Below are 26,651 nucleotides of genomic sequence, written 5' to 3' on the forward strand. Positions count from 1 at the left end.
AACGGTCAATAGAAATCAGTGGCCAATCGATCGGAGATCATAAATCATAGTTGTACAAATGGTGGCTCTCTTTACACTTGTGCAAAAAGAAACAGGTGTCTATTTGTGAGCGGTATTTATACACAAAATTATTGGTAGTCTTCCATTAAGAAAAAGAAAACCCCACACTTGACATTGAAATGATGTGAAACTGAAAATGTGCTCTAAATTAACTCATGAACATCAGTACGGATGTAACAAATAAAATGTTTGTGGGGGGGTTTTGTGGTAAAGTTACAAAACTTCACTGCTACTGTAACAATGGCAAAATGCAGGTGTTAAAACAAAAAACATCTTTGGTTATAAAATCAGTTATTCGTTTTCATAAAAAATAAATGAATAAATAAATAAAAATCCGGAACTGAAAATGGAATCGGGGTTTGAGTGAATCGTTACATCCCTAATTACAACAAATTCCAGTTTGACTTTAATTTCCTTCAGTGACAATTGTTGGGTTTTCTTTTGACGAACAAAAGGGTACCAACAATTATGTCTGTACCGTGTATACAAAGAAGAGAGCATTGTGCCGTAAAACACGGAGGAGGCTTGATTCTGCTCTTGGGCTGCTTTGCTACACAGACATCGGACGTTTTAAATCTGTGCAGGATACAGTAAAATCTAAAGACTATTAAAGCAATCTTGGGAGAAATGTGCTGCCTCGAGTCAGAAGGTTTGTCTTCATTGACTTGTCATGACTAATTGGTTCAAATCAGGTACAGTTTTAATGTTCAAAATGTTCAGCCATCATAAACAATGTGGATTTGTATCAAATATCTTTGTTACTCAAGCAATTATACAGCCTTTGAAAGACGTGTTGTCAGCATTTACTGGATGTGCAGGTATGAGTGTGAGCAGAGAGCGAGCTCGGCAGTGGGAAGGCTGGAGACAGCAGAGCGTACCAAATCTCAGACAAACCAATCGATTCTCCTTCTCATCACAGCCCTCCGCACATCAAAGCAAACGCACATTGGATTAGTAGGTGAAGCACCCTCACCCTTTCACTTTCTTTCTCCGTCACACCCCAAAGGCACGGGGGCGAGCACATGCTCACGCACAAGCGCGCGCGCTTTGCCACACACCTTTGTAGCGCTCCCCCCCGTGGGGCCCGGCTTATGCATATAGAGCCAAGCTTGGCCTTGTCCCGTCAGTATAATCTCATGCTCCGGGAGGGTTTAAAAATCACATGGACAGACAAAGACCAGGTGATGCACCTCTGCATTCTTTCATCTGGGGAAAATGACCCACGATACCATTGGGCAGCAAATAGCACCAGACAGGTGGATGTGTCCATGCAAAACGGTGAACTGCTGCCTCCACAAGTGAAAATATGTTTTGTTTTTACAGTGCATGCAGAGCACATTTTCCGGAGAGATCCGACCCATTGTTGCACAGGCACTGGCCAGCAGGTACGTGCATAGGTAGAAAGAACCCAAGCAGTGATCAAGCACCTACCCTTTAACCCCTAATGAGAAATGGGCCCTTTCTGCTGAAGCCCCTTTTGTAGATTGAGTTTTTAATATGAGCTGTTGTTTGGATGATTTTTTGCTTTGACTTAAGAGAGCAATGTACATAAAATACAATGACTTACATGTGTAACAACCACATAACAGCCTGTAGTAGTTAATTTTATTAAAATAATTCTGAGCAGGGTGGGCCTTTATAAGTTGGCATAAATTGGTTTAATTTTGGTGACGATTCATAGAATTTTTGTGTCATGAAGTGATGTTTAGCTTTTCTACATTTACTTTACAGTAGTGTTCATAACTTTCAAGCACAACTGCATGTGCGTGCACGTGCCTGCTGGCCGGTGAAATGCATCTTAGTGAGATGACAAGAGCCAGTGAAGGCTCTTTTGTAGCAAAGCTCAGGCTCCGCCTCCGGTCATCATAGTAACGAAAGCCAGACTTGCCATTGGCCAGGCAGTATACAAGGCGGGGCGAGGGCTGGCTCGTTAGCATGGGACATCGCCGCTCTCCAAAACGGGCTAATTTCAGCAAGACAGGAAATAGAGTAGCGCGAAAAAACAAAAGCGTCTGATAATTATTGATTCTTCAGGTAATTTGACAGAAACATGTAAGACTGGGAACTGTTTGTAAATTGTAAGAACAAAAAGACAGTAATGTCATACATCTCCTCGTTGAAGGTAATTTATTACAAGTAATAAAGAAATAATTGAAAAGTTGATGTGGGCTGGTTGCAGCCACAAGTGCTCGTGCGCGCTTGTCTGACTCCATTGCAGCGTGCAGCGTGATGTTATTTTTAGCTTTGCCTGCTTCTGGCCGCCCATAAAATAAAATAGGCACACAGTCATATCTACTTGTCACAGCTTGCTATGACTGGTGTGATGTCACGCTGATTATTCCTCGAGTAACAAGGCCATGGCGATGGCGATGGCAGAGGTAATAACGGGAGTGCAGAGGAGGACTATTATCTTTGGTTATGCAAATTGATCTGCTGACGGATGGGGCAAAAACAATGTGGAGATGAAACAAGATTTCTTACATTATGGCATTGACGTTGCGGTCCAAGCGAGGAGAGGTGCAGCCCAAAATTTCTCCGGGTGACAGAGGTCGACACTGTGGCACCAGCACGTCGTACTCTGGCTTGAGAGCTGCGCTCACAGCCTGTGTAGCACAAACAAAAAGGAAAGATGGGGAAAAAAATATTTTAAGAAAAATCATACTTTTTGTTTCGCTCAGCCTCTAACCTCGCGCCAATCTGCTCGGAATAATTTGCAACGCTGAACATTTCATTGTTCACTGTCCTCCCCTGCAAAAGCGTGCGCAATAATGTTGTCGTGACTACGCCAGGCGATCACTTTTTCATTAGCTCGCACATCCCATTAATGTTATGCTCGCGTTTATGCTATGTCATATTCATCAAGCCGCTTCGCTTGCAAACATTTTTCAAAGTTCTTCGCAAACGCCAGCGGGCTATTATCATTGTTCATCGAAGCCCCTGATTGCCTTGTTCATTGCACATATTTTCTCATGTTTTTGCAGTTGACAGCCCACCAACCCTTTTTCTCTTTGTATTCCATACCGAAGAGAAGGGAAAAAAATAATAAGAGCAGGAAGGCAGAGTGAATCCAAAAGCAGGCAAAGTGGGATATGTATGCAAAATTATACAGGGGAATGAATGTCGGGATTAAAATAGGGCAGTGATGCAAAAGACGGAGAAAGAGGTCAGAAAAGATTACACTGGAGATCCCAAAGTCATCCTCACTCGGTCATTAACGACTTCGCTCCTCTCCGTCACACGACTGCCAACTTGATTTGCAGCTCCGACGCGTCATGGAATAAATCGCCTCTTCTCAGCCGCTTGGACTGTATATTAATTGAGGCAAAGTGAAGAGATGAGAGCGCCGAGAACAAATTAGCTACAGCGCATGGAGGATGACGGATGAATTGAACGATTAAAAGCTAATTTAAGGCAGTCAACAGGGAGTGAGGGCGAACTCTGAGCTCCTGCCGCCCATACTGCGGGACCTTTTTGGCAGCCTACACTGCGCGAGTTGGAGGCGAAGTTCATACGGTGCAGCTAAATACACACACGGGCGCTTTCAAACATGTGGAAAAAAGTCACCTGCATGACAGAGCGTGGTTTCAGTTTAACAGCAATTACATTAGGGGAAACCTTATGAGTCTGTACAAGGCATTAAGATTTAAAGAACTCATTTAATAAAGTGAAAAAAATTCTATAGTTTATGTCAGCAAGGAGCTGAGCGGGCTTCAGAGTACACGCCAGCCTTCAAATCCAAAATAACTTGTGACGGATTTCTCAAACCCACACTTGAGTTGAACTTGGCTGCAGGGATAGAAAATCGTTAAATAGAAAAATACGCAGAAATATTTATGTGTGCCTATGCAGTGAAGATACAAATACTTAATAGTATTAATGAAATGAAAAATGCAATGATTGCATCATTGGTTTATGCCTCCGCTTACCAGTTTAGCTTACACTGTTTCACAGCGGAGGAGACTTTCTAAAAAGCCTTTGCTTTAGCGACATTAACATAAAACGTGCATAATTACGTTGACTATTTTTGTTGAGAAATACTTTACTACTATTATTCCCTCAATGTGTTCCTCATGTGATATGGTGCTCACAAGAAGAATGGCATCAAGTAAGAATTCATTGTGCATTCTCACTTTTCTATCAGTTGAGTTATGTACCATCAACATTTTTGTCCAGATCGGTTTCATAAGTTTGTTTTTTAATATGATTCTGTTGAACCATGAGTCAAAAGCAATGTCTGGTTTTTATTGGTTTATTTTTGTGAGGCGGCATGACCCAGAGGATAGAATGGTCGTCTCCAAATGCAGAGGTTGTGGGTTCGATCCATGCCAAAGTGTTCTTGAGCAAGTTATTGAACCCCCAATTGCAGTACAGGCCAAATTGTTATTAATAAAAATAAGTTATTTCTGTGATCACCGTGGGCTTTTCTTTCATTAACAGGGGTAGTATAGAGTATAGAATTTTTCCCATGTGTGTAGATACCAAATTGAGAAAAATCCTTTAGGCCTAATCCTGTCTAGATGGGCTGCTGTAGAAATCAAGAGTTACGACTCCGAGCTAGCTTGTGCATTTCAATGTAAAGAGGCAGCAGCAGTGTGCTATTAAATTACTTTTTTCTTTTAAACAAACAGTTCATGTTTAATTGTTAAGAGCCTTGTTGGAATATAATGTCTTCCCTGGATAAAGATTTCATTGCGCAAAACACACTTGCTTATTAGCCTCAAGACACTTCATTAGTTTTATTTTAAGATGGGCATATATTCGATTTTAGAAGGCCATTTGTATTCTACCTGACATGAGTTAACCATCTAAGATGGAAATTCAAAGTGTGGTCCAGCAATGACCTGACTTGCACATGTTGCACTTTCAAGTTGTGGCTGTTAAACGTCGGTTAGCTGAAGTCAGCAAAATTTCAAACTCAGCAGAAATTCTTCTGATCAATCATGCCTCGTTCTTGCATGACCAAATGATTTGAAAATAATAAAATTCTCTCCCCAAAAAATAGTTCACATCCAAATCTGGCTTTAAGAAAGCAACATTTTTAGTCAAACAACTACTACTTACAACAGACATGGACTTAAAGAGCAACAATACACGATCAGCTGGATGAATGAAGAAACGGTCTTGCGATGCCCATCCCCAGCATGAAGCCAATCCACTTGCCAGTGGAGGCATAATAAACAGTAAGCAATTCAAATTCTCCCACAACAAAAGCTACGTGTGATGCCACGCTAGCGCTGCATTACCTGTAGCGCAGCCACAAACTGAATGGTGCTGACGAGCGCCAGAGACTGTCCGGGAGTGAAGTTGAACTTGACCGTGTCCAGGAAGTGTGCGTTGTCCATCTGGATGTCCACAAACACGTAGAGCATCTTAATTCCGGCAGTGGAGTCTATGGGGACTGTGGAGATGAAGACAAAAGAAAAGTGGATGAATAATTGAAATGGCTGTGTCAGGTGAGCCTTTGGCACAAGCACTATTGATGGCGCCTCAAACGTGAGTGCATGGGACATGTTCATGAGTACATAGGCGCCCTTGTGATATAGACCAACCTCACTGTGTGTGTGTGTGTGTGTGTGTGTGTGTGTGTGTGTGTGTGTGTGTGTGTGTGTGTGTGTGTGTGTGTGTGTGTGTGTGTGTGTGTGTGTGTGTGTGTGTGTGTGTGTGTGTGTGTGTGAAGCCGATGCTAGGGGCTTTATTATTAAGGTAAGGCAGAGATACACGTGATAACTATTGATGTCACTCATTTCACGGGCCATTTGGGAAGCAGTCGTGCCTTGAGGAGAGCTACTGTATGTTGACACACTCCTGATGACTGAAATGTTGAACAAAGTCCAAGAAAATGGAAGAAGACTAGGCTTTCACCATTAGCATTAATTATCACAATTATTCTTGTTTTTGCGCTACACTGATTTTGCAGATGGAGTTGTTGTTACCACAGAGCCAACGGCCCATTACGTTGCATGTTGTATAAGCCGGTATTTCATGGTCTAGATTAGCGTAACATGGAAAAGGGATGAGAGCGAAGTGTGGGAGACAAGCAGGGCTGTGAGATATGACTCGTCCCTACACTGGGACCCAAAGCAGCTGGGATGGTAGTCGAGGGAAGGAGACATTCTTTTTTTTTTTTTACTCATTTGCTCCCAAAAACGTATAAATATGTTCTATTTTAAATATTACCATGGTCCCAAAAACTTATATATACGTTTGTTTGTTTTAATACTAGAGCTAACAGAAGGTTTTGATGCAGCCTCTGACCAGAAGAGGACACTTAAAGCAATGGTAGTTATTACAAAAAACGGCCAGCAGGTGGCAGCAGAGTATAAGAGATCAACCACGGCCATGTTGCAAAAAGGCTCTTTTCCTTAGTGTTTTAAACTGATTTGTGAATAATGATGAAACTTAGCTATATTCTAATGCTATAAAAATATAGCTTTTATTTTCCTGATGGAAGAAAAAAACTCATCTTTCTTTTGGTAGGTTCCATGTTTTTATAGCAATAGAACATAATATTCTTTGGGCCTTGCAAAATCTGTCAAATACAGTAAAAAAAAAAAAAACAGGAGCGAAGGGGGTTGCTTCAGTGAAAATGGCTGGGAGTGAATGAGTTAAAGGGAGATGGAAAATGCCAGAGTTAAATTTAGGAGATGGAGGTAGAACATTTAATACCATAGTGTATACATTCCGTATGATACAAGGGCTACAAGAGTTATAAACCAAGTGTATGTGTTTGAAGGTTGTCAGTTACTTGACAACAGAAGTGATTTATGACATCCGGTCCGAGCTGGAAAGGAATGGATTGGGAATTGGGATTTTAACAAGTGGGCTATCTCCCAGGACTTTAATATATCATGAGGAGAGGGGATGGGCGGTTGGAGAAGTTGAGTAGAATCTACAATCAAGCTTGCAGCTGTCAATTGTTTATGGGTACTCTCAAAAGGTAAAGGGCAAACAATCGATTTGCGCTGAAGTGAGGATGGCAGCCGGCTTTTAAGACGCTACAATTAGAGACGCAGTCAATGAGATGGACAGAACTCACTGACCTCATCAATGTGGTTATTGAGGCTGCAAAATGTGCACGTTAACTTAATGATTGTCTGTGATTAACCAAACCTTCAACTTTTTTTTCAACCTTATGAGACCACTTTCACGTTTAAGTGAGTTAATTCTATGGACATTGACATAGACAAACATTGCTTCTTTATTGGGGATGGCCATACCAGATTACTTGTAGTATTGTCAATTGCAAAATTGTGGCAATAAGATACTTAATTAATTGGGTCTTGAAGCATTCGTCTATCCATCCATTTTCTACAGCGCTTATCCTCATTAGACGCACTTGTCTTTGGGCAAAACAATGGACTATAACCTGGAGGTGTGCTCTAGGAGCAAGTAAAGTAAAATGAGTTCACTATTATACTGTAGAGTTATCGTACCCTGTAGAAAGACAAGTGCTACATTGTGTCCTTCTAAAAATGTGAAAAGTTCGTCTAAGCAAGTGGTTCTCAACCCCGGTCCTCGAGTACCCCATACCCAGCCTATTTTCCATGTCTCCTTCAGCCAACACAGCTGAGGATCATTGTCAGGTATCAGGCTTCATGCAGAGCTTGCTGATTAGCTGATCGTTTGAAACACCTGTGTTGGCTGAGGGAGACACGGAAAACAGGCTCTACTCGGGGACTGCAGTTGAGAACCACTGATCTCAGCAGCAGAAATCAACGCGAGTTTTGCATCACTGGTGAACGCCCAAAAGATAGGGATGACGTTAAACTTAGCGGAGGAAAGGGAATTAAATACTTGCATCAAGAGAAACTGACTTTTTTTTTTTTGCTAGATTTGACCACATTGTTCCAATTCATTCCAAAGGTTCTGAACTTACCCTTGTCATGTCCTTTGGTTCTGAAGAGGGAACACTGCATTGGAGCAATGAGGGACATCTGGACATCACACAAGATACCAATAATGAGGTTTTTAAACTACAAGGACAAGATGGCAGTCACCCCAACTGGCCGGACCAAGAAAGAAATCGGCCATTAGGGGGTCTTTCCAGACCTTGGGACCAGAACGCATCAGATGAAGAAACAATTGCACCCTATCAGCCAAGAACGACGCAACCTTGGACACTGAATTGCTCAGAAGTTCGTGGAAGTAAAAGCACAAACCTGAGTGTATAACTGGTCTCAAATTGTGAGGAATTGTGAATGAGTGCAAGTTTGAATTAAAATGTATCACTGATCTTCTTACAAAATTCATCTCAAACACGAGCATGGAAATTGCTCTAACTAGCAGAGAGCGATGGAGCTTTTTTTTTGGTAACTTCTTTCCAGAGAGCGATGGAGCTTTTTTGGGTACTTTTTTCCCCTCTTTAGTCGACTGTGGGCGGACCAGTTTTCAGCACAACATGAGTCAGTTGGACAAATGTAGTGCCCTCATGGGTGTGGGGGGAATAGAGGGGGAATGTTCATTCATGTTTTTTGTTTTGTTTATACACTTTCTAGTGTTAGTGTTTGTAATGCTCCTCTACATGCTTAACTTGAGCAACTGACTTATGGCTCAGCTTGCTCAAGTTTACGCTTTTATTTTTTCATCCTTTTAAATGACTTGAGAAGTAAATCCAACTTTGTTTTTTGGAACTTATAAAGTTAAACAGGTGAGGTTTTCTTTAAAGAAACTCACCTTTGGAGGAGGTCATCCAAATGTGTATGGACCTAATAAAGATGATTCAAAATTCTTCATATAATTGTTAGTCACTGAGTTAAATGGACAATTTGCAATTGTGAGAAATGTCATTGCACATTTGACTCTGGTATGGATAGGTTCAACAGGTGCTGATCACATAACAGGAGGAGAAGAGTTATATAACAGTTTATCAAAGAATTTGAATCTGAATGACAATGAAGAAAGAGGAACGCCAAGGTGAAGGCATGCTCCTGCGGATTATCAACTTTCAAACAGTCACAAGTCAACAATTTTCTAATTCCGTCAACTTTACAACACAAGGCATTTTACGACCTGAATGTGACTTTAGACCGTATACCATTTTTGTTCGTGATGTAAAGAAAAAAATGGTTAGAGACCCATCTCAATAGCATTCCCAACATAAGAGTACATGAAGAATTTGTAAACTATATAGGAAGGCAGAGAGATGAATTCTTTGAATTCAACACTAAGCCATGTATGAAAGGAAGTTTTCAAAAGCCTTTATTTATAAATATAAAGTTCAATGTCATAGAAACGTCGTGCCGAGCGGTTACAAGTGGGGGATAAAAATGCTTTTAAGAAAATCTTTGAGGTAAATAACCAAAAGGAACCAGTCAACTTTAAGAGCAGATAATGAAGAATTATCTGCATTTAGAGCTACTGACAGTCTATTAAGACTACAAACATTTTAATGAATACCAAATCTGAAACGGCAAATGAAAATATGGCAATTGGAACCGAAACTGAAAATTACAAAAATTCTGTAGAATGTAAGAGATCACATGAAAATCAATAATGCATTGAGAAACCTGTCAGCTCAACAAATTTGATTAGGCTACTAAATGTAACTTTTTTTTTAATTTTTTAAACATCAATTTGACATACCACATATTTCAAATGGATATTGTGAAGAACTGGAAACAGAAATTGGTGCTAGAGAAATTGAAAACACTATTGATGGTACAAAATCAGGACAAATGGCAGGCTTCCAAATGATTTGTACAAAACATTTTAAAATAATTTGATTATGCCAATCGTGGATATTTTTCATGAAGCATTATAGAATGAAAATGTCCCATCTCTTTTTAAGAGTGCATTAATCACTCTACTACTGAATAAGTATAAAAATCTGAGGACAAACATTCTGCTTAGTTTTGATCAAGATGAATCAACTTGGCAATATGATAGCAAAATTATATCGCTAATAAAAAAAAATATATATATAACTGGCAGACAAGGCATTCATGGTGTAAAAAAAGCTATGCAATACAATACCTTATAATCAAGAGATGCCAGACTCAGCAATTCTGTCTTTAGATGACAAAAGCTCCTTTGGCAGGATGGAATGGTCTTATCTCGTCAAAATGTTTAGACGATTTTGATGCGCTAATTCATTTATGAAATGAGTTCAATGTAACACAACTACAGAAATCTTGTCTAATTGAAACATTTCAGTACTCATAAATATTTTTTTAAAACGCCGTCGTCAAGGGTGTCATCCCTCTCCATGAATGTTGGCAACAGCAATTAGGTCAATGCACAACATCAATGACTGGGAATTGGACTAAGGGAATACATAACGGCCCTTTAAACAGACGGCATAATTTCATTGTTGTCCAACTTGTCAGAGCCAATTCCAGCTCGAATGCATCTCATTAAAACATTTAGGAAAATCTCTGGTTACAAAGTAAGTAAAAGTAAATCTTCTACATTGTTATTTAATCATGACGAAAGAATCCAATTCCTGTCGTAATTAAAGTTAACGTAGTCGAACGATCTGAAGATAAAGGGGTTCAAATTCTGTTTAGACTCCAACATGTTGATGCTAATTATCCTTCTTGATGAAGGAAATCAACGAGTTAACTGATAAGTCCATCTCATTCCCAACATCTGTAATTGGGAGAGTTAATATATTGTAGATGAACATGCAGCTAAAGTTGATTATCTTATTCAAAATGGGTTGTTCTGGCCACCTCACTATCTAGTCACCAAACTAAAAAAAACACACGTTTATATGAAATATTAACACAAAGCCAAGGCTTAGCTTATACTGACATTAACTAATATTTGATTGAGGGGATTTGAAATGTCCTAATTGACTTGGTACTAACAAGAAATAAGAAAACTTGGGTTAGTCATGTTCTTTGGATTTTTGAAAGGTACAAACATATATTGATGGGGGGGGGGGGGGGGGGTTGGCTGCAAACAGCAGAGGCGCTGTTGACTACATTTATGCTAGTTTTTGGCCTGAAGAAGAACACAGGATGCTAGACTGTCTTTCAGTCTGCTGTTGTATGTTTGTCTTTGGTAAGATAAAAATAATTCTGTGTTTAAATGGGTTAGTAGTAGTACAGGGCAACTAAAACAAATGACTGTTCATTTTCTCTATGGTCAATCAAAAAAATAATAAAATGCCAAACATTCCCACACTAGTTATTATATAGAATTGTCATTTTTGTATTGCTTTATACTCAATGTAGCTTGAAAAATTTGGTATCACTTTTAGTTTGGATTTGAACTAGCGCCTCTTGGTATCATTTTATATTGAGCAAGGATTGAAAAGGGTTACAAAGCATTCTATTTTGATTTGGTGCGTTTTTTTTTATTCTTTAGAATCAGGGTCTATAGCGAGTTGAGCTTCATGATGACAAAACACAAAAGATGACAGCGGCACACAAAAGGAGAAACACGAGCATGAACATGAAAGTCGAAGACAGTTCCTCTACGAGTCACGACAACTCTTTTGATCTGTCACAGGTGCCTGACACGATGCGAATGTGACGTCCTTGTGATCGAGGGGGTGGGGAAGGTCAAGACAAAATGCACATGAAAATGTACATTTAATACACACTGGCTTTAGTCAAAAAATACTAATGTCCTAATAAATGAAAATGAATTACTTTACCAGAAGCAATGTGATTTTTTTTTCTTTTTTGAATGACAGCCTCTGCCCAAAACTAAATTATATTGAAAGAGATGACAGCATTGCAAGTCCAGAAAATATGCAATAATGATGGACTCCTTTCCCAGAAGAGTCAATACATGCACTTGGCCACTTTTAAGTCTTTTCAACAGAACTGTGGAGATTATGAGTTTGAAATACGTTTTTTTTTTTTTTTATAATTGATGCTCTTAATAGGTGTATTCACTGTAGCAAACATTATCAATCTTCACAGCAATCACATATTTGCTTTTATTGGATTCTCCATCGACAATTGTGTCCTATCTGAGATGTAAACATACAGCTGCACCAGTAACACATCATCTCAACAAGTGGAGGGCATTACAATTCCGCAGACTATTGCTGGCATTTGGAAGAGGCAGCGATGTAGCAGAACGATCGATTTGGGTTTCCTCGCTTGTTCGGTAAAAGACGGCAAGCCGGGCGGAGGGTGAAGGTCCGAGAGAAGGTGGAGGACACATCTAATGCATGTTCCTCATTGATCTGCTGGGTCAATGTCATGTCTAGATTCCAAAAGGTCTGATGCGCCTACCGATGTATGTTCCAGTTGATCAATACTTCTTTCAGTCTGCACTCAGCCCTCTTGTAGGCCGCCCCATTTGTATGATAATGATTCATCTGTGTCTTGAAGCAATAGCGGCAAAGCGGAGTTGATTCTACTACAGTAGTTTGAAGCACTACAAAAGAACTGAAGCTGATCACCAATTTGGACAGTTTTGTTGTGTACTGAAGTTGAAGTCAAATTCATATCAAACATACCATAAACTATGGAGGACCAAAAATGTCAAACTAAAAACATAATAAATAAATAAAAGTGAAAATAAAAATGGATATGAAAATATAATTCAAAAATTAAATACAAATAAATATAAATGGAAGTAAAATAAATATATAAATAAATACAAGTAAAAATAAATACAAAAATAAAACGAGACTCAAAAAATAAAAATAAGTATTAAAATAAATGTGGAAATAAATACAAAAGTAAATATATAAATAGATTAAATACCAATAAATAAAAAGTCTCTCTCTCTCTCTCTATATATATATATATATATATAATTAATATGGGTGTCAGCCTGTCAGGCGATTATTCATCGCGCGTTGAAAAAAATAGTGGAATTAACGGAAATTTTAATGAATTCAAAATTAACACACTAATTTTGACAATACAAATAATTATATCCGTTTTTACTGTCACAATTGATTTATTTTTGGGCATTTTTGGTCCTCCATCTGCGATAAACATGTACATAGACAATACAAAAGACTCACCGAGACAACTGTGGCCATAGTGCACCATGAAGTCGGCTCCCAAGGCTCGGGCGGTGAAGTCGTCCAGGCAGCACGCCCCGTACGTTACGTCCCCCATCACGATGGTATCCGCTTCTGTGAACCTGCCGCGAATGCACACGTGAACGCTAATTAGTGCAGCCCCGCAGAACCTTACGCACCCCCCTCTTGCCTGCTGACCGTCGCGCGAATCGATTCTCGCGGCATGTGATAAGGAGAGAGTTGAAGAAGACCAATTGCCATTCACTTACGAGTGGGCAGAAATGACCAAATAGTACGTGACATCAATCAATGGCTGAGTCACAGTATTTCAGGAGCATTTTTCTAGCAGGCGTGAGACAAGCTGTCTGCTGGTTAGATTCCACAAGTTCACTATATCAAGAGAGGCTCTTGGGTAGTACTGCAATTTTGTTCATTAACATTCCACTCATTCATTCTAGTTCTAATCAATAAAGTGCTTCCTCGCATTAATGTTTAAGTTGGATGTATTAAATCTTGTGCTGTGCTATCCAATATACATGCATCTAAATTAGATAGGCATAATGATCGATACGTCAATTAATTGATCAATCATACCCTGAAGCGATGGATGCAATATGAAAAGCACTACAAATAAAACGGAGACGCTGTTGATTCAGTCAAATTTGTTGAAGGATGACAGGATGTTTGTTGTGTTATTTTTCAAAATAAGTATTAAAAATGATTAGTCTGCATGGAAAAATTAGACCAATCTATAGCTAATGAATGTTTCATTTGGTGTAACCGACAATCAATTCATTCATTGCTAATTTTCTCCATACTCCGTCATATGGATTGATTCACTTACTGGAAGTTATTAAAGGAAAAGGTAGAGCGTTTCATTTCTTTTTACGTTAAAAAGTTATGCTCCATGGTCCGTCATGGTCCAACATGAACTCATTCACTCCCAGCCATTTTCACTGAAGCAACCCCCTTCGCTCCCAGCTGGTTTACTAGATTTTGACTGATTTTGCAAGGCCCACAGAATATTGTGTTCTATCGCTATAAAAACATGGAACCTACCAAAAGAAAGATTAGTCTCTTCTTTCAGCAGGAAAAAAAAGTATATTTGTATCCGTTTCCATTTTGCAGCAATGAGCATTAAAATATAGCTACGTATCATTATTCACATTCCTGTTGAAAACACTGGCAAAAAGAGTTTGTTGCAACATGGCCCTGGTCTTCTCTTATACTCTACTGCCACCGTTTGGCAATAATAACCACCATTGCTTTAAGCGACCTCTTCAGGTCAGAAGCTGCATCAAAGCTGTAAAGAGAATACTGAACGCTATTGCATTCAGTAATACAATAAACTATTCCGACTTGCTTGATTGCTTGGAGGCTTTACAGTTTGTGCAAATCGCATGTGTCACATCTTTTGGGTAAACAAAACAAAACTTGATGTGATTATACAGATACATAAGGTTGTAAATAGTCCATCCCACTACAGAAAAACAAGAGCCTACTTTCATCACTCCTCAGAGGCAAATAAAATGCTGAGACAGACCGTAAAGGTTAAGTAAAATGAATAAAGTCTGAGAGGACGCGGTAGGGGAGCGGGAGCAAGCCTGAGGCCTTGTTAGGGAGGTAGATGAGGCGGTGGCTGTAAATGGAGGTACCGATAGTTCTCTGGTATTTGTGGCTTTATTCTGGCAGATTTAGGTAAGAGAACAGTAGGAGAGATGAGACAAGGGGTCTTAGGGAACGAAGGCAAGCGATAAACAGACGTGGCTCCACACTGAACAATCTGTAGATACCGACGGACAGTTGATAATAAGCCTCCAGCTGCCAAATCTTTCACACCCGCATCCACTCGATGTGTTTGTCACCGGTTCGGCTCCTCACAAGGGGCTTCAGTCAAAGTTTCTATTTAGCGTTCCCTCCCTCCCTCTCTCTGATGTAATCTGGTTTGCAGCCTCTCGGGGATCGTCCTCATCATCCCAGAGTTTTCGCTGCCTATTTTCAGTGTCCCTTCTCCCCCTAATGGCTGCTCTCAAGTCAAGGGTGGTAGCAGCTGAGCCCTGCAACACACACACACACACACACACACACGCAGCGACTCATCTGAGGAGAATAAATATTTGCCTTCAAAATCAGAATCACTTACCCTCTCTATTGTCAAGGTTTTGTCTGTGTTGTGTGCATCAAGCCTACTGCGGGGGATAATTGCACTCGCCAAACATTCTCATTCGCTGCCATCTATTGTTCTGACATCTGACTGCTGGCATAAGCAAGCACCATGCAAAAAGTACTCAAATAACGGCTGGCCATTCAATAGATGCTCATTTAGTCGACAAGCACGTCTTGAAAAATACGCCTCCGCCCAAAAAATGCTAGACTTTTTCCATGAGGAACAAAAAGAGTATGTATACACTCTTCTCACACATAAACAAGCTTTAAAGGGGAAGTTAGTAGCTTTAAAAATAAATTGTTAGTATAAACCTGACAGTAGTACATTATTCAATTGTAGCAACACAGTTTCCTCATTCACCAACTGTTGAGCAGTCTTGGAAGGTCAGGATTGGGCCCACAACATTCAGGTTGCTCGCTATACTAATTATGCTCGCTAAATTAATAATAACAACCAGGAGACTGCATATTCTCAGTTGAACTATTTAATGGATGCCAGAAAGATCGAGCCTTTTCTGGTGAATCCGGAATCATTAAGAGGCCTAATCTTACGCCGACAAAGAAGAAAGAAAAATAGCCGCAACATAGCGAGGTAAGCCCGCGATAAATGAAGTTATGGTCACAAATGAAAATACCACAATACAGTGAAACTGCAACAACACAATTGTGAAGCAGCAAGGGAACACTGTAGTACTCTTTCTACCTATTTAATAGATGACTACCCCAATTGTAGTCGATGCAGTTGACATTCTCACTATTCATAAAGAAAATGGATTGATAATCCACTGCAGAGTATTCAGAACAATGCACAATGCGCAAGGGAGCATTGTATCTAATCAGCCATCTATCTGCAAGATATACCGTTCTCACATTATCTCAACTGGCACTGCCTATCTATATCATCATTACCATAACCAGTATACTAAACTGTCACAGTAACAAACGCTATGAATTCGATTACGAAGCCGATACGAGACATGCGATGCCACTCGGACATGGCAGGGTAATTACTGAGCCATGCTTGGTCCTGCATCCCAAAGGGACGGAGACGAGGAGATGGAGTGAAAGACTGCGAGAGACGGAATGGAAAGAGCATTGGTGTTAATCAAATCCCCATCATATTATTTCTCACGCAGGAAATACTGCACGACAGTTTTTATACGTATAAGGAACAAATTCGATGAAAACGTCATCATCTTTTGCTTATCTCCGATGTCTGATGCTTTTCGAGTTTTACGTATGGTTTTACTCATTTCCGTGCCAACTGAAATGTCATTAAGATCTAATTAAGATGTCAGAGAAGCTTGTGAACCGCATAACAGCTCTTCCTAATTAGGTCTTCAGTGTTAGTCTCAATGCGGATGAGAAACTACCAAACGATTTGAATCTGTAATAAACTCCACTGCCACAAAAACATAAGTCGAGAACGGCTGTATTCCATGGATGAACATGCGCTCCCACGCACAAAGATTTCAGTATGAGCGGATTGTACCATCCAACTATTTGAACCACAGTTAAAGAAATTAATAGGCTTGCCAAAAATAGCCTCTGGCGTTATTATTATTTTAGCGTGGCAGGAGATGCAATGAAAGCAGAGTAATGATTTTGAAAAGCTGAAACTTGTTGTCGTTGCGTGTTGCCTTCCAAGGAGATGTCACAGCAGGCGAAGAGAAAAGTGGGGGAAAAAAAACACTTGAGATCATCCCACGGGTACACAAACTACTCTCATCAATGACACCTAACACTTGGCAATAGCACAATAGGCACAAATGCCTTCCTTGAAATCTCATCCAGCAGACAGCGGTATGCATAATTCCGCCTTCACAAAGATACCTGGAATGGCGCTCGGTCGCGTAGAGCTCCGCCAAGGCCACACTGTGGGGGTGCTGTATTTGTGTTTCTTTGTCCATCTGTTTGTTTGCTAGGAATGCTAATTCCCATTTCAAGGATGGACGACCGAATGTGCAACGCAAGGATAAATGGTGCCATTTTGAGTCAACGGAATAATAAAAATTCTTCGATATGCACATTTATCAGCCAAACACAAAGTTTAATGGAACTAAGTCACATTAGTCAGGTTTCCATACAAGTGTTTCGAATTTCTTACGCTAATTTACTGAAAATGCGCAAAATGGACATGCGACTTATGCCTGTTTCCATCAGTTTTTTTCTGCTTTTGAAAATATTGAGAGGGGACTCTACGGCTGCAGGTGGCGTATACACATTGAGATGTGATCCACCAGCAATTGAAAAGAAGAAGAAGAAAAACAGGAAGCAACTGCGCCGTGCGATGACATGGTATGAGTTTCCTTTTTTTAATTCTTGATATATTGTAGCATTTCGTTGCTGTTTTTCATCTAAAATTGCAAAAATATTTGCTGCTTTAATTCCAAAAAGATTTCTGTTTCGTCGTCGCCCCAAACATACCTTACTTTATCTTCCGACATTGCTGAAAGGCGGGGTACACCCTGAACTAGTTGCCAGCCAATTGCAGGACTAATTTCTAATTAGGAGATTTAATGTATGTAACATTACAGCATAATTAGTATGACCTTTGCAGTAATGCTGATGTTTATAGATCCCCTCACAACAACCTCATGTTTTGGCAGCAACAAAATATTTGCTCAGTGTGCTTACAAATCAGTCAAAGGCACTTTTGTTGGCTTAGCATGTTCTCCCAGTAGGGGTGAGACTTTCCTCCGGGAGCTCCCTTGTACTCCAAACGAATGCAAATTGTAAAACGGCAAATGTTTGAAAAATTGGAAATCCATCAGCCTTTCACTCACTGCATGCTGGGATGGACTCCAGCATACGTTAACCAGATGGTACAATCCGTTGCATCGACAAACCAACCATTTACGCGTCCAATTGCTTTACAAACAAAGAGTGGTACAAGTACCATACAGTAACTACTACAACTACATAGGTGGTATTTACTTTAGTAACTGGTAACTACTTTAGTGGTATACAAAAATATATATATATAATAAATGTTTAAACAGTGCATAATGTTACAGTGGTTTGTTACGACAAATATACCTTTTACCTAGTTTTTAATGAACACTTGGGCAAATACTGCATTTTAATGTTGGTCATTATGGTGGTAAACTCGGTGGAAAATGAAAAACACTACACTGAATCATTCAGAAAATGGCATTCTGTAATTTTCAGCAAGAACGTGTAGTATTTTGAGACCCAAAAAAATATGTTGATACATTTGGAGTTCTGGCTTCATTTTGAGGACCCATGATAAAACTTTTCTCCATTGTTTTCAACAGGTTTGTGAATAATGATGAAACTTAGCTATATTCTGAAGGTAATTGCTGCAAAACGGAAACAGATAGAAATGTACTTTTTTCCTGACGAAAGAAGATACTCTTTCTTTTGGTAAGTTCCATGTTTTTATAGCAATAGAACACAATATTCTGTGGACATTGCAAAATCTGTCAAAATCCAGTAAAAGAGCTGGGAGTGAGGGGGGTTACTTCAGTGAAAATGGCTGGGAGTGAATGACTTAATGTCAAGAAGATACATACTAATGAAGGTTCCGATTTTCTTTGCCAAACCTCGCAATTACCCCAAACACTTGAATAATTATGTCTCAAAAGTAATTTGAGGTAAATTGAACCCTTTTTTGTGCTAGTTGGAAGCTCCAAAGTCACCTCCCAAAAGTGGTACAATTTATAGAGTTCATTCCATCATCGTGTGTGACATGAAAAAAAAGGATCCTTGCAGTTAGTTATGCATCTATCAAATGTTTTCAAATGATAATTAGTTTTGCTAAGTTTAGATGCAGGGTTTTTTGATTAAATATTTCAAACCTGGAACAAATTATTTCCTATGCAAAAAATGTGTTTGCATTTCTCCTGCATTTGGTTATATTAGCATATTCAGGCAAGAGGGACTCATTTGTAATAGCAACCATATGCTTGTTGCTACCATCCCAGTGGTCGGTCAAGGTAAGATTGCAATCAGTGCTGGACTGATGGTGACATTAAAAAAAAAATAAAAAATACCAAAAGAAAGCAGAGGTGGAAGGCTGCTCTCCTCTGAAGCAACGATACAAGCAGGTCAGTGAGGTGCGAAGAGGTGCAGCAGCACTGCTCTTGGCACAGTTGCTACTAGTACTTTGCGGGCTGAGAGCTCAAATAAGCATGTGCGGTAACATTTGCATACCAAGTCACGGGCGAAACACCCCCCCCCCCCCCCCCCCTGGCTCATCTTTTATTCCATTACATTTCAGGTATCAGTAACCATCAGTCTAGTCTATATTGTGTCCCTGAGTGGGCATTTGGAACCGGACCCAAGCAGAAATGGATCTGGAGCAGGGTAGAGCCACCATCAGTTCACCTTTGTATAAATGACTGTGGTATGGTAGGTTGGGAGAAATCATGTCATGATAATACTGATTTTCCCCAAATAATAGCTTCTGCAAATACTTACCCATGTCTGTCCTGTCTGTCTGTTTGTCTGTCTGTCTAACACATGTGAAGTCCAGTAGAGTGGATATATGAGGAATTACAATAAGAACAAATCTATTACTACCAGATATTTGAATGGAATTCCTTTGGCCAATGGTCATTCATTTTATTTTTATTAAAATATGTATTTTATGAACAAATGGAGAGAAGATAATACATATCATTATTTAAAATTACCTTTATGTTTGGGGTGACCAACCATTTATCAATTTTCATTTAAGATCATTTTACAGTTATTTTTGATTTTGCTTCTCATCATCATTAAAAACATATAAAAGACAAATGATGTGCCGAACGGCGCTGTGTATCTGCAAATTCCTGTGTTGTGAAAGGACCCTGAATGCACCGTGTTGTTCGCCACAAACGTGTATAGTGTGCGTGTTATTAAGTGTGCCCCAAGTTATTTAATGACACCCAGTGGGAGATTACTGTAAACTAAACACTCAACTTAAAAATTACACACGTTGTACGTTTAAATACAACACATATTTCATTTTTAGACACATCGCCAGTGCTAATGCTAGCAAGTGAATGGAATTAGCATCGAGTTCCTTCAAATAACGAATATTCACACACAAATGCAGCAACATAAAGGCAGGTTATACATGTACAAGATAACACAAGAATACGAGTTATATTGAGTTCTATTAAGTTCAATGGGGTACCGCACGATATAATAATCCTTCATATGTGGCCCGTCGTAGTGTCTGGAGTCGTTTCTGCAAGTTCCATAACAGCTGCGTTTACTCGGCAAGCGCAAACAAAACCACCGCTTCTCGCATGGCTCGTCAACGAGCCGGTTTCTTTTTGACCTCCTTCCGGTTCAAGCTGCTGAAGTCACATGGCCTTGCGGTCTAAAAATAGCATTCGTGCGGTACCCCATTGTGACTATCCTCTTGTGGTCCTTTTTAAAAATCTATGTCAATGTGTATCCCCATGAATGCACTGCACCACACTTCCCCTTAGAGGCCATGACGTGCAGAGCAAGAACAACAAGTATTTATTTGTATTTATCGTTTCTTTTTTTTCTTTTTTTTAATCAATATTATTTTAATGTATAATTACGTGTTGCAAATTTATTTTGTGGTTGTTATATTTAAAGTTGAGATTTGCCATTTGAAATAATATAACATTTTGAAATGAATGAATAATGGTTTCTATTATTAAGGCCTACTATATAGGAATACAACATTTCTTTCCCTATAATGCTGCACAGCTCTACTTGACATTAACACGTTCACCGGCCACTAGTTCAACTACAAGAGCTTTCCTGAGTGACACACTGATGATGGGTACTTATCCATCCAATGGCCGTCAAAAGATTCAACTTTCACCTCGCCCTAATCCTTGAAGCACTCCTCAATAAGGCCGGAAATAACCATGTGATTGAATTTGACATTCGATAACACAAGTCCAATTTGCACGGCCATCAGAATGGCGCCGCTAAGAGCTACATCACAACCTGTTATGCTACTATTGTGATGCTATCGCCACCACGGGACACGTATTGTGATATTGAGCGTTAGAGGGTGATTTCCACACATGGCGACAAGCGTGCAGCCATTTAGGAGGGAACAGATGCCATTGGGCTAGGTGCTAAAACAGCTGCTGCACAAAAAAGGCAAACTTGTCGTGCGTCTTCCACATGACAAAGAAAGAGGGAGGGATTGGGTGAGGATGACGGTGATGGATGTGTTACCTTAACAAAGCTGATATTTATATTCTGCTTCCTGTTAGCACAATGTGAAAAATTAACGATTAAGTGTTTCCCTTGTCAAGCGCTACTTTCCCTTTCATTTTATTGTCACCCTGAGAGTGACGACGCCCGTCTTCCAGAGTGAATATTTACATATGTAAAATGTGAAACATGTCTCGCAGTCATCACTGAACATCTGCCAGGAATGCTGCATGATGAAGAGACGGATGCGAGGCAGCTCGTGCAGGATGACGCTTGGACAGATGTTTGCGCTAATACTATTCGGTAATCCTTTAACTTTCCAAAAAACAAGAACATTACTGTCGTTTCTGTGAGTGTATGCTATTTGCCGTGACATTTGTTCAGCAGAATGATGCAGGGATCCTTATTAGAAAGATGACATCTTTCAACAACATTGACCACAAACTACACAGGAAAAGATCTTTAAAGGTTGCTAAGCAAAACAAGGGAGCGAAAAAGCAATCCTTGTTAGAACTTTGCCAGTGCATTTTGGCACGCCGTGAAATGTCAGAGATGAACCCCGGGAGAGATTTGACCACACAAAGTAATCGGAATGCAAAGGCAAAACGTATTAGTATTGTAATGCCATGAAAAGAACAAAAGATGGTTTTAACCATTGTCTTATGTCTTCTGCAGCCCTCAGTGAATTACTCTCACAACAGGCTCAGAGAAAAGACTAAAATAATCGGGTGAGGCCAACTGTCGCACAAGAGACCAACTGTTGCACATGAGTCAGATAAGACAGAATGAAAATGGCAACCAACTAGCTTGTTAGAAAATTCCCCACTACAAGCTGCTAACTATTGCTTATGAGTAAGCCACTCTTATAGACACACATGCTTAGCAACGGCCGGAATTCATCTGACCATTATTCTATTGTATTAAATTGCACATGTGCGCGCACACACACGCTTTCCAAGTTCATTAATCGCGCATTTAAAAATTTGTGGCGTTAAAGGAACTTTAAATTAATGCACTAATTTTGACACCACTACTAATAATGGGGGGGATATTGCAATTGTGGAGTATGAATTAAGTAGCAAAACCACCATTTTCGTCCTTCTCAAGGGGGGCGGCCATTTTGCCACTTGCTGTCGACTGAAAATGACTTTACAGTAGCTCAGGGCTCATGTAACCATCCATCAAAGCTCACCTGTTTTCTCAATTTTCGTCATGTGACCTTTGCAAGGAGAGCCGTGATTGGTCATTACTTGCGCCCTGAGTAAATGTGATGTCATTTTCGGTCAACAGTAGGCAAAATGGCAAAATGGCCGCCACCTGAGATGTATAAAAACGAGTGGATTGTGCCGCTTTACTCTTATTCCGCAAACGCAATATAACTCAACCGTGTTTAGACTCGTATGGCTGCGTAGATAATGTAAAGAACATTTTTGGGTGGCCACTCAATACCACTGTTGGCAACAATTTGTAAGATGTCTTAACATGAAAATAATGTACTTACTACTTTGCGTTCATGCGCTGACAACATTATTTATCAAGCACGGTGCTCCACTGCCTTTTAAGCCACGCTCCTCATGACATGAAAAATGATAAATAACGCTAATGATTATGAAAGCCCTTTCTGGTTGCAATTGATGAGGCCACATCCATCTAATTCCTCTTTCGCTCATCCCCAAGGCCGACACCCATCATCTGTCACTCTGCTAGTTCAAGTCATTCCGGCCTCTGCCGCCTAATTCCCCCCCCCCCCCCCCTCTTATGCTGCTTGTCACAATTTCTCTGAGCTGCCGTCTATCATTTCATCTATCATTTAATGTTTGCAAACGGCCACTCAGCTGGAATTTTCGCCCAGCGTGATGAAGTTGTCCTTTATTTACGCTCTGCCGCCGCCATTTCCCCCCCCCTTCTTCGCTCAATAGCAAACGTACCGTGTGAAACAATCAATCGCAGCTTCTCTGCTTTTCCTGTAAAATAAAAATAGATAGCAGTGCTTTTGTGTCCTACCCAAACTTGTCCTTCAACTGCACGTGCGTTTTCCAAGCATATGCTGAAGTCCAATACATTTTACAGGCCGTGCAAATTATTTCTCATCTATCCACAATTGCAAGGACATGAGGGACGGTGTTATACAAGTGATAGTGTACAAGGCCACGAGGAGCGGTGGTGTAGGAGAGAGAGAGAGAGAGAGAGAGAGAGCTGCATAACCTTCCGCACTGAGCACTACTTATTGCTCACACTGCTGAGAAAGAGAGTAAAATGTGTTAATATCATTGCTTCATAAATGAGGATTCAATCTTCTAACCCAGATGCCATCTTCACAAGTGGAATAAGCAACCGCTGCCACCACCTGCGTGCACTCATTACTATTGCCACTTCTCATTTGGAAGCCATGGGGCACACATTAGGAAAAAACAAACATAATCGTCACGCTTTCTTCTACATCTTCGTCCAAGTTAAACAAGAAGTGTTATTCCCCTTTGTGTATCTCGGTATGGAATGAATCTACTTTAGTGTCGTGACAGCTCAGGTAATTTCCAAGTGTGAGCTGCCAAGAAGATAGGGTATTATACTGTGTCAGAACCAATTGGGTTTTCAAGTCTGTTTGGACATCATGTCCTCCGAGATGAGATGTGATTTGAGCTAAGCGAGTTCCTTGGTGCATTTTTTCCAAGCGCCTCAGTGGGATAAAGGTGCCACTGATTCACTTAACACCCCGCTGTCCTGCTACTGTAGCAAACTATATCATCAATGTCACCCTAAAGAACAAAAGGAAAAATACCTGGTCTTGCCGACTTTATCAGGATGTGGACATTGTGAGTTCCAGCAAACGAGGGAGCGATTTTGGGGGGTAATGTTTAACAGGGCATTAACTGCTTTATTTCAGCATTATATTGTCAAAAACATTATAGAATAGTTGATGTAAGTATTAAGAAAATATGTCACTCAAAAAGACTCGAGTGCTAAACTATGACCAGAGAGCAAAATTATTCCATAGTTATAGAAGTTAAAAAAAAATTGAGGCAAAATGCAGCCAACTTTTACCATTAATTCAGGGTCACGTACCCTATTCGAGATATTCGAGCAATCTGTCGTGCGATCCATTTTGTTAACCTTGCCAGCAAGCTGAATTCTCGCGGTATTTGTTCACAAACATCACGAGAATCCATCTTGTACTGCTCTCACTGATCTTTTCGTAACAGACCGGTTTTTGGGTCGGACCAATCAGGCGTTGTTTGGGGTGGGACATGAAGCTGTGACGAAACCAGGAAGCACCGAGCCCGGGGGAAACAAACAAACCTAACATGGACGAATGGACACTGCAACTAATTCTGTTCTTGCAGAATTACTCACAGTTTCCTTTTTTAAGAACAGCGAGAGGCGCTTTGTGCATTTTTAGCTGGTAAAGACGCTCGAGCCTTTTGTTCTCCTTTGACGAAGACAACATTCAAATCCGTTGCCAAAACAAAAGTTTGGTAAGGCGTGCACAAGTTTACGCATCGTCCAATCAGCTCGACGTATTGTACAGCATGTCCCGCCTTTTCCGAGCAAATTATAGTGGAGCAGTCCCAGATTGCTATTGTGAAGAACTCCCTTGACTGAATCACAATTATCATTCTGGCTTTTGCCAGGATACCATTTTTTTCCCGTTTTGATTTGATTAATCCAAAATCAATTCCACGCAATCAGCAGACTACTCAATTCAGAGCCCCATGGGATCATTGCTCCTAGTAACACAGGAGCACTGACACTGACTCTTTTTATGACATAAGCTTAATCGCGGCATATGTGTGTGTGCGTGCGTGTGAACTCATTCGTTCACCTAAAACCTATTAAAAATCCCATACCGTTCACCTAAACCGAATACTTCAGAATCCAGCTAGAGTCGTGAGGTTGTCAGGAGACCCGAGGAAGAATCAAAGAAAAGAAAGGAAAGTGAAATCCAGCACCGACCAGACATTACCTACTACCCACCGGGTTACCAACCAGAGTCTTTCACCAACCCCAGAAACATCTAAATTCCAACAAATTAGGGAGACCTCAAGAGAGACTGAGGAAGGGAAGGAAGGATAGATGAAACAGAGTGAGATCCACAGACATCAGCCTCCACTGATTCAACGACCAGAGGAAGAAGCAGATTGTGTTTGAATTTCGATAGATGCTGGTGTGGTGGATCTGGCATGCATGAAAACCTCAACCAAAGAGGGGAGCCGTCGACCCCGGGCCAGGACAGAGCAAGCATAAGAAAAAACTAACAAAAAAAACATGACTTTTTTTTGGTTTTATGTCAAAGCCTTTTCATTTACATTTTCAGTAACAGAGTCAGCAAATGTCAGCATAACACTGGTTGGGATTGTTCTGAAACCAGACTTCTTTGTGGCACAACTGCGACTCAACCATGGCAACAAGAGATCAAATAAAATTGTTGATACCTTACAACATCACCCCCACCCCATTTTCAAAATGATTGAAAACAACACTGGTTATATACAAGCCGGCAAATCAATACATGCCATGCCGGCACGTGGACATTTAGTCCCTTTGTGATCTGTGCTCACAACCAGCATAAAAGCGGCTGCTGTGACGATATGAAGGCATTCGTCGCAGGCTCCAACAAGTCTCATTTCCTAATGGTAGTCTTGACATTTACCCTGGTAGATTGTATGCTGTGGCTGCCGCTCCCACAGAAATGATTCAACAGGCTGTCCAGAATACAGATGGATCTATTTTGATGGGAGAGAGAGAAGACGATGGGCGAAGGACCCGCAGATGCCTTGGGGCTGTGTGGGCAGTCTGTACCTTGATTTACCAACACGTTTCCTCTGACAGGTCTGTTACTTTGAGCCTTCTCGTGCCCATGTTTGACAGCCGTCTAGACTTGTACATGATGGAGAGGGACAAAGAAGAACAGGTACAGTATGTCAATTGAACCGTGGAGCCGTTTGATGCATTTTGTCAAAGTACGCAACGTCTCCAACGGACTCAACAACATAGGTCATCTCACTTGTAAGTTCAATCAATCAATCAAACTTTATTCATATAGGACCTTTCATACCTTAAAATGCAACTCAAGGTGCTAAACAATTAAAATGTCCATAATACAATATGATAAAAGGAACAGGGAACTAAGAAAATGCGTAAAAACGGGTTAAAAGGATCATTTAAAAGCCAAACTAAAAAAAATGTGTCTTGAGCCTCCTCTTAAAAATATCAATAGTCTCTGCGGACCTGGCATTGCATTTTTTCCTGCAGTATTTTGCACTTTTCTTGGCACTTGTATCCAACTGACACTGAAGCATCACATCCCATAAGGCATTACCTGTACAGATTGAGA

At 40.3% G+C, this 26,651-nt stretch overlaps 1 protein-coding gene across 2 annotated transcripts in view; it reads right to left on the reverse strand.

Annotated features, from left to right (window-relative positions):
* dph1 (diphthamide biosynthesis 1) overlaps positions 1-26,651 on the reverse strand; it is a 70,637-nt gene that overhangs the window by 21,285 nt on the left and 22,701 nt on the right. For both annotated transcript variants that reach the window (XM_086080481.1, XM_086080480.1), the window contains exons 4-6: positions 12,995-13,116; positions 5,304-5,458; positions 2,542-2,663 (exon numbers count right to left, since the gene is read on the reverse strand). In XM_086080481.1, the coding sequence (XP_085936607.1) occupies positions 2,542-2,663; positions 5,304-5,458; positions 12,995-13,116 (399 nt within the window). The remainder of the gene's footprint in view (positions 1-2,541; positions 2,664-5,303; positions 5,459-12,994; positions 13,117-26,651) is intronic.

This window comes from Leptonotus elevatus, chromosome 7 (assembly GCF_054856555.1).
Source record: "Leptonotus elevatus isolate MCC_2025b chromosome 7, RoL_Lele_1.0, whole genome shotgun sequence".
Lineage (NCBI taxonomy): Eukaryota > Metazoa > Chordata > Actinopteri > Syngnathiformes > Syngnathidae > Leptonotus > Leptonotus elevatus.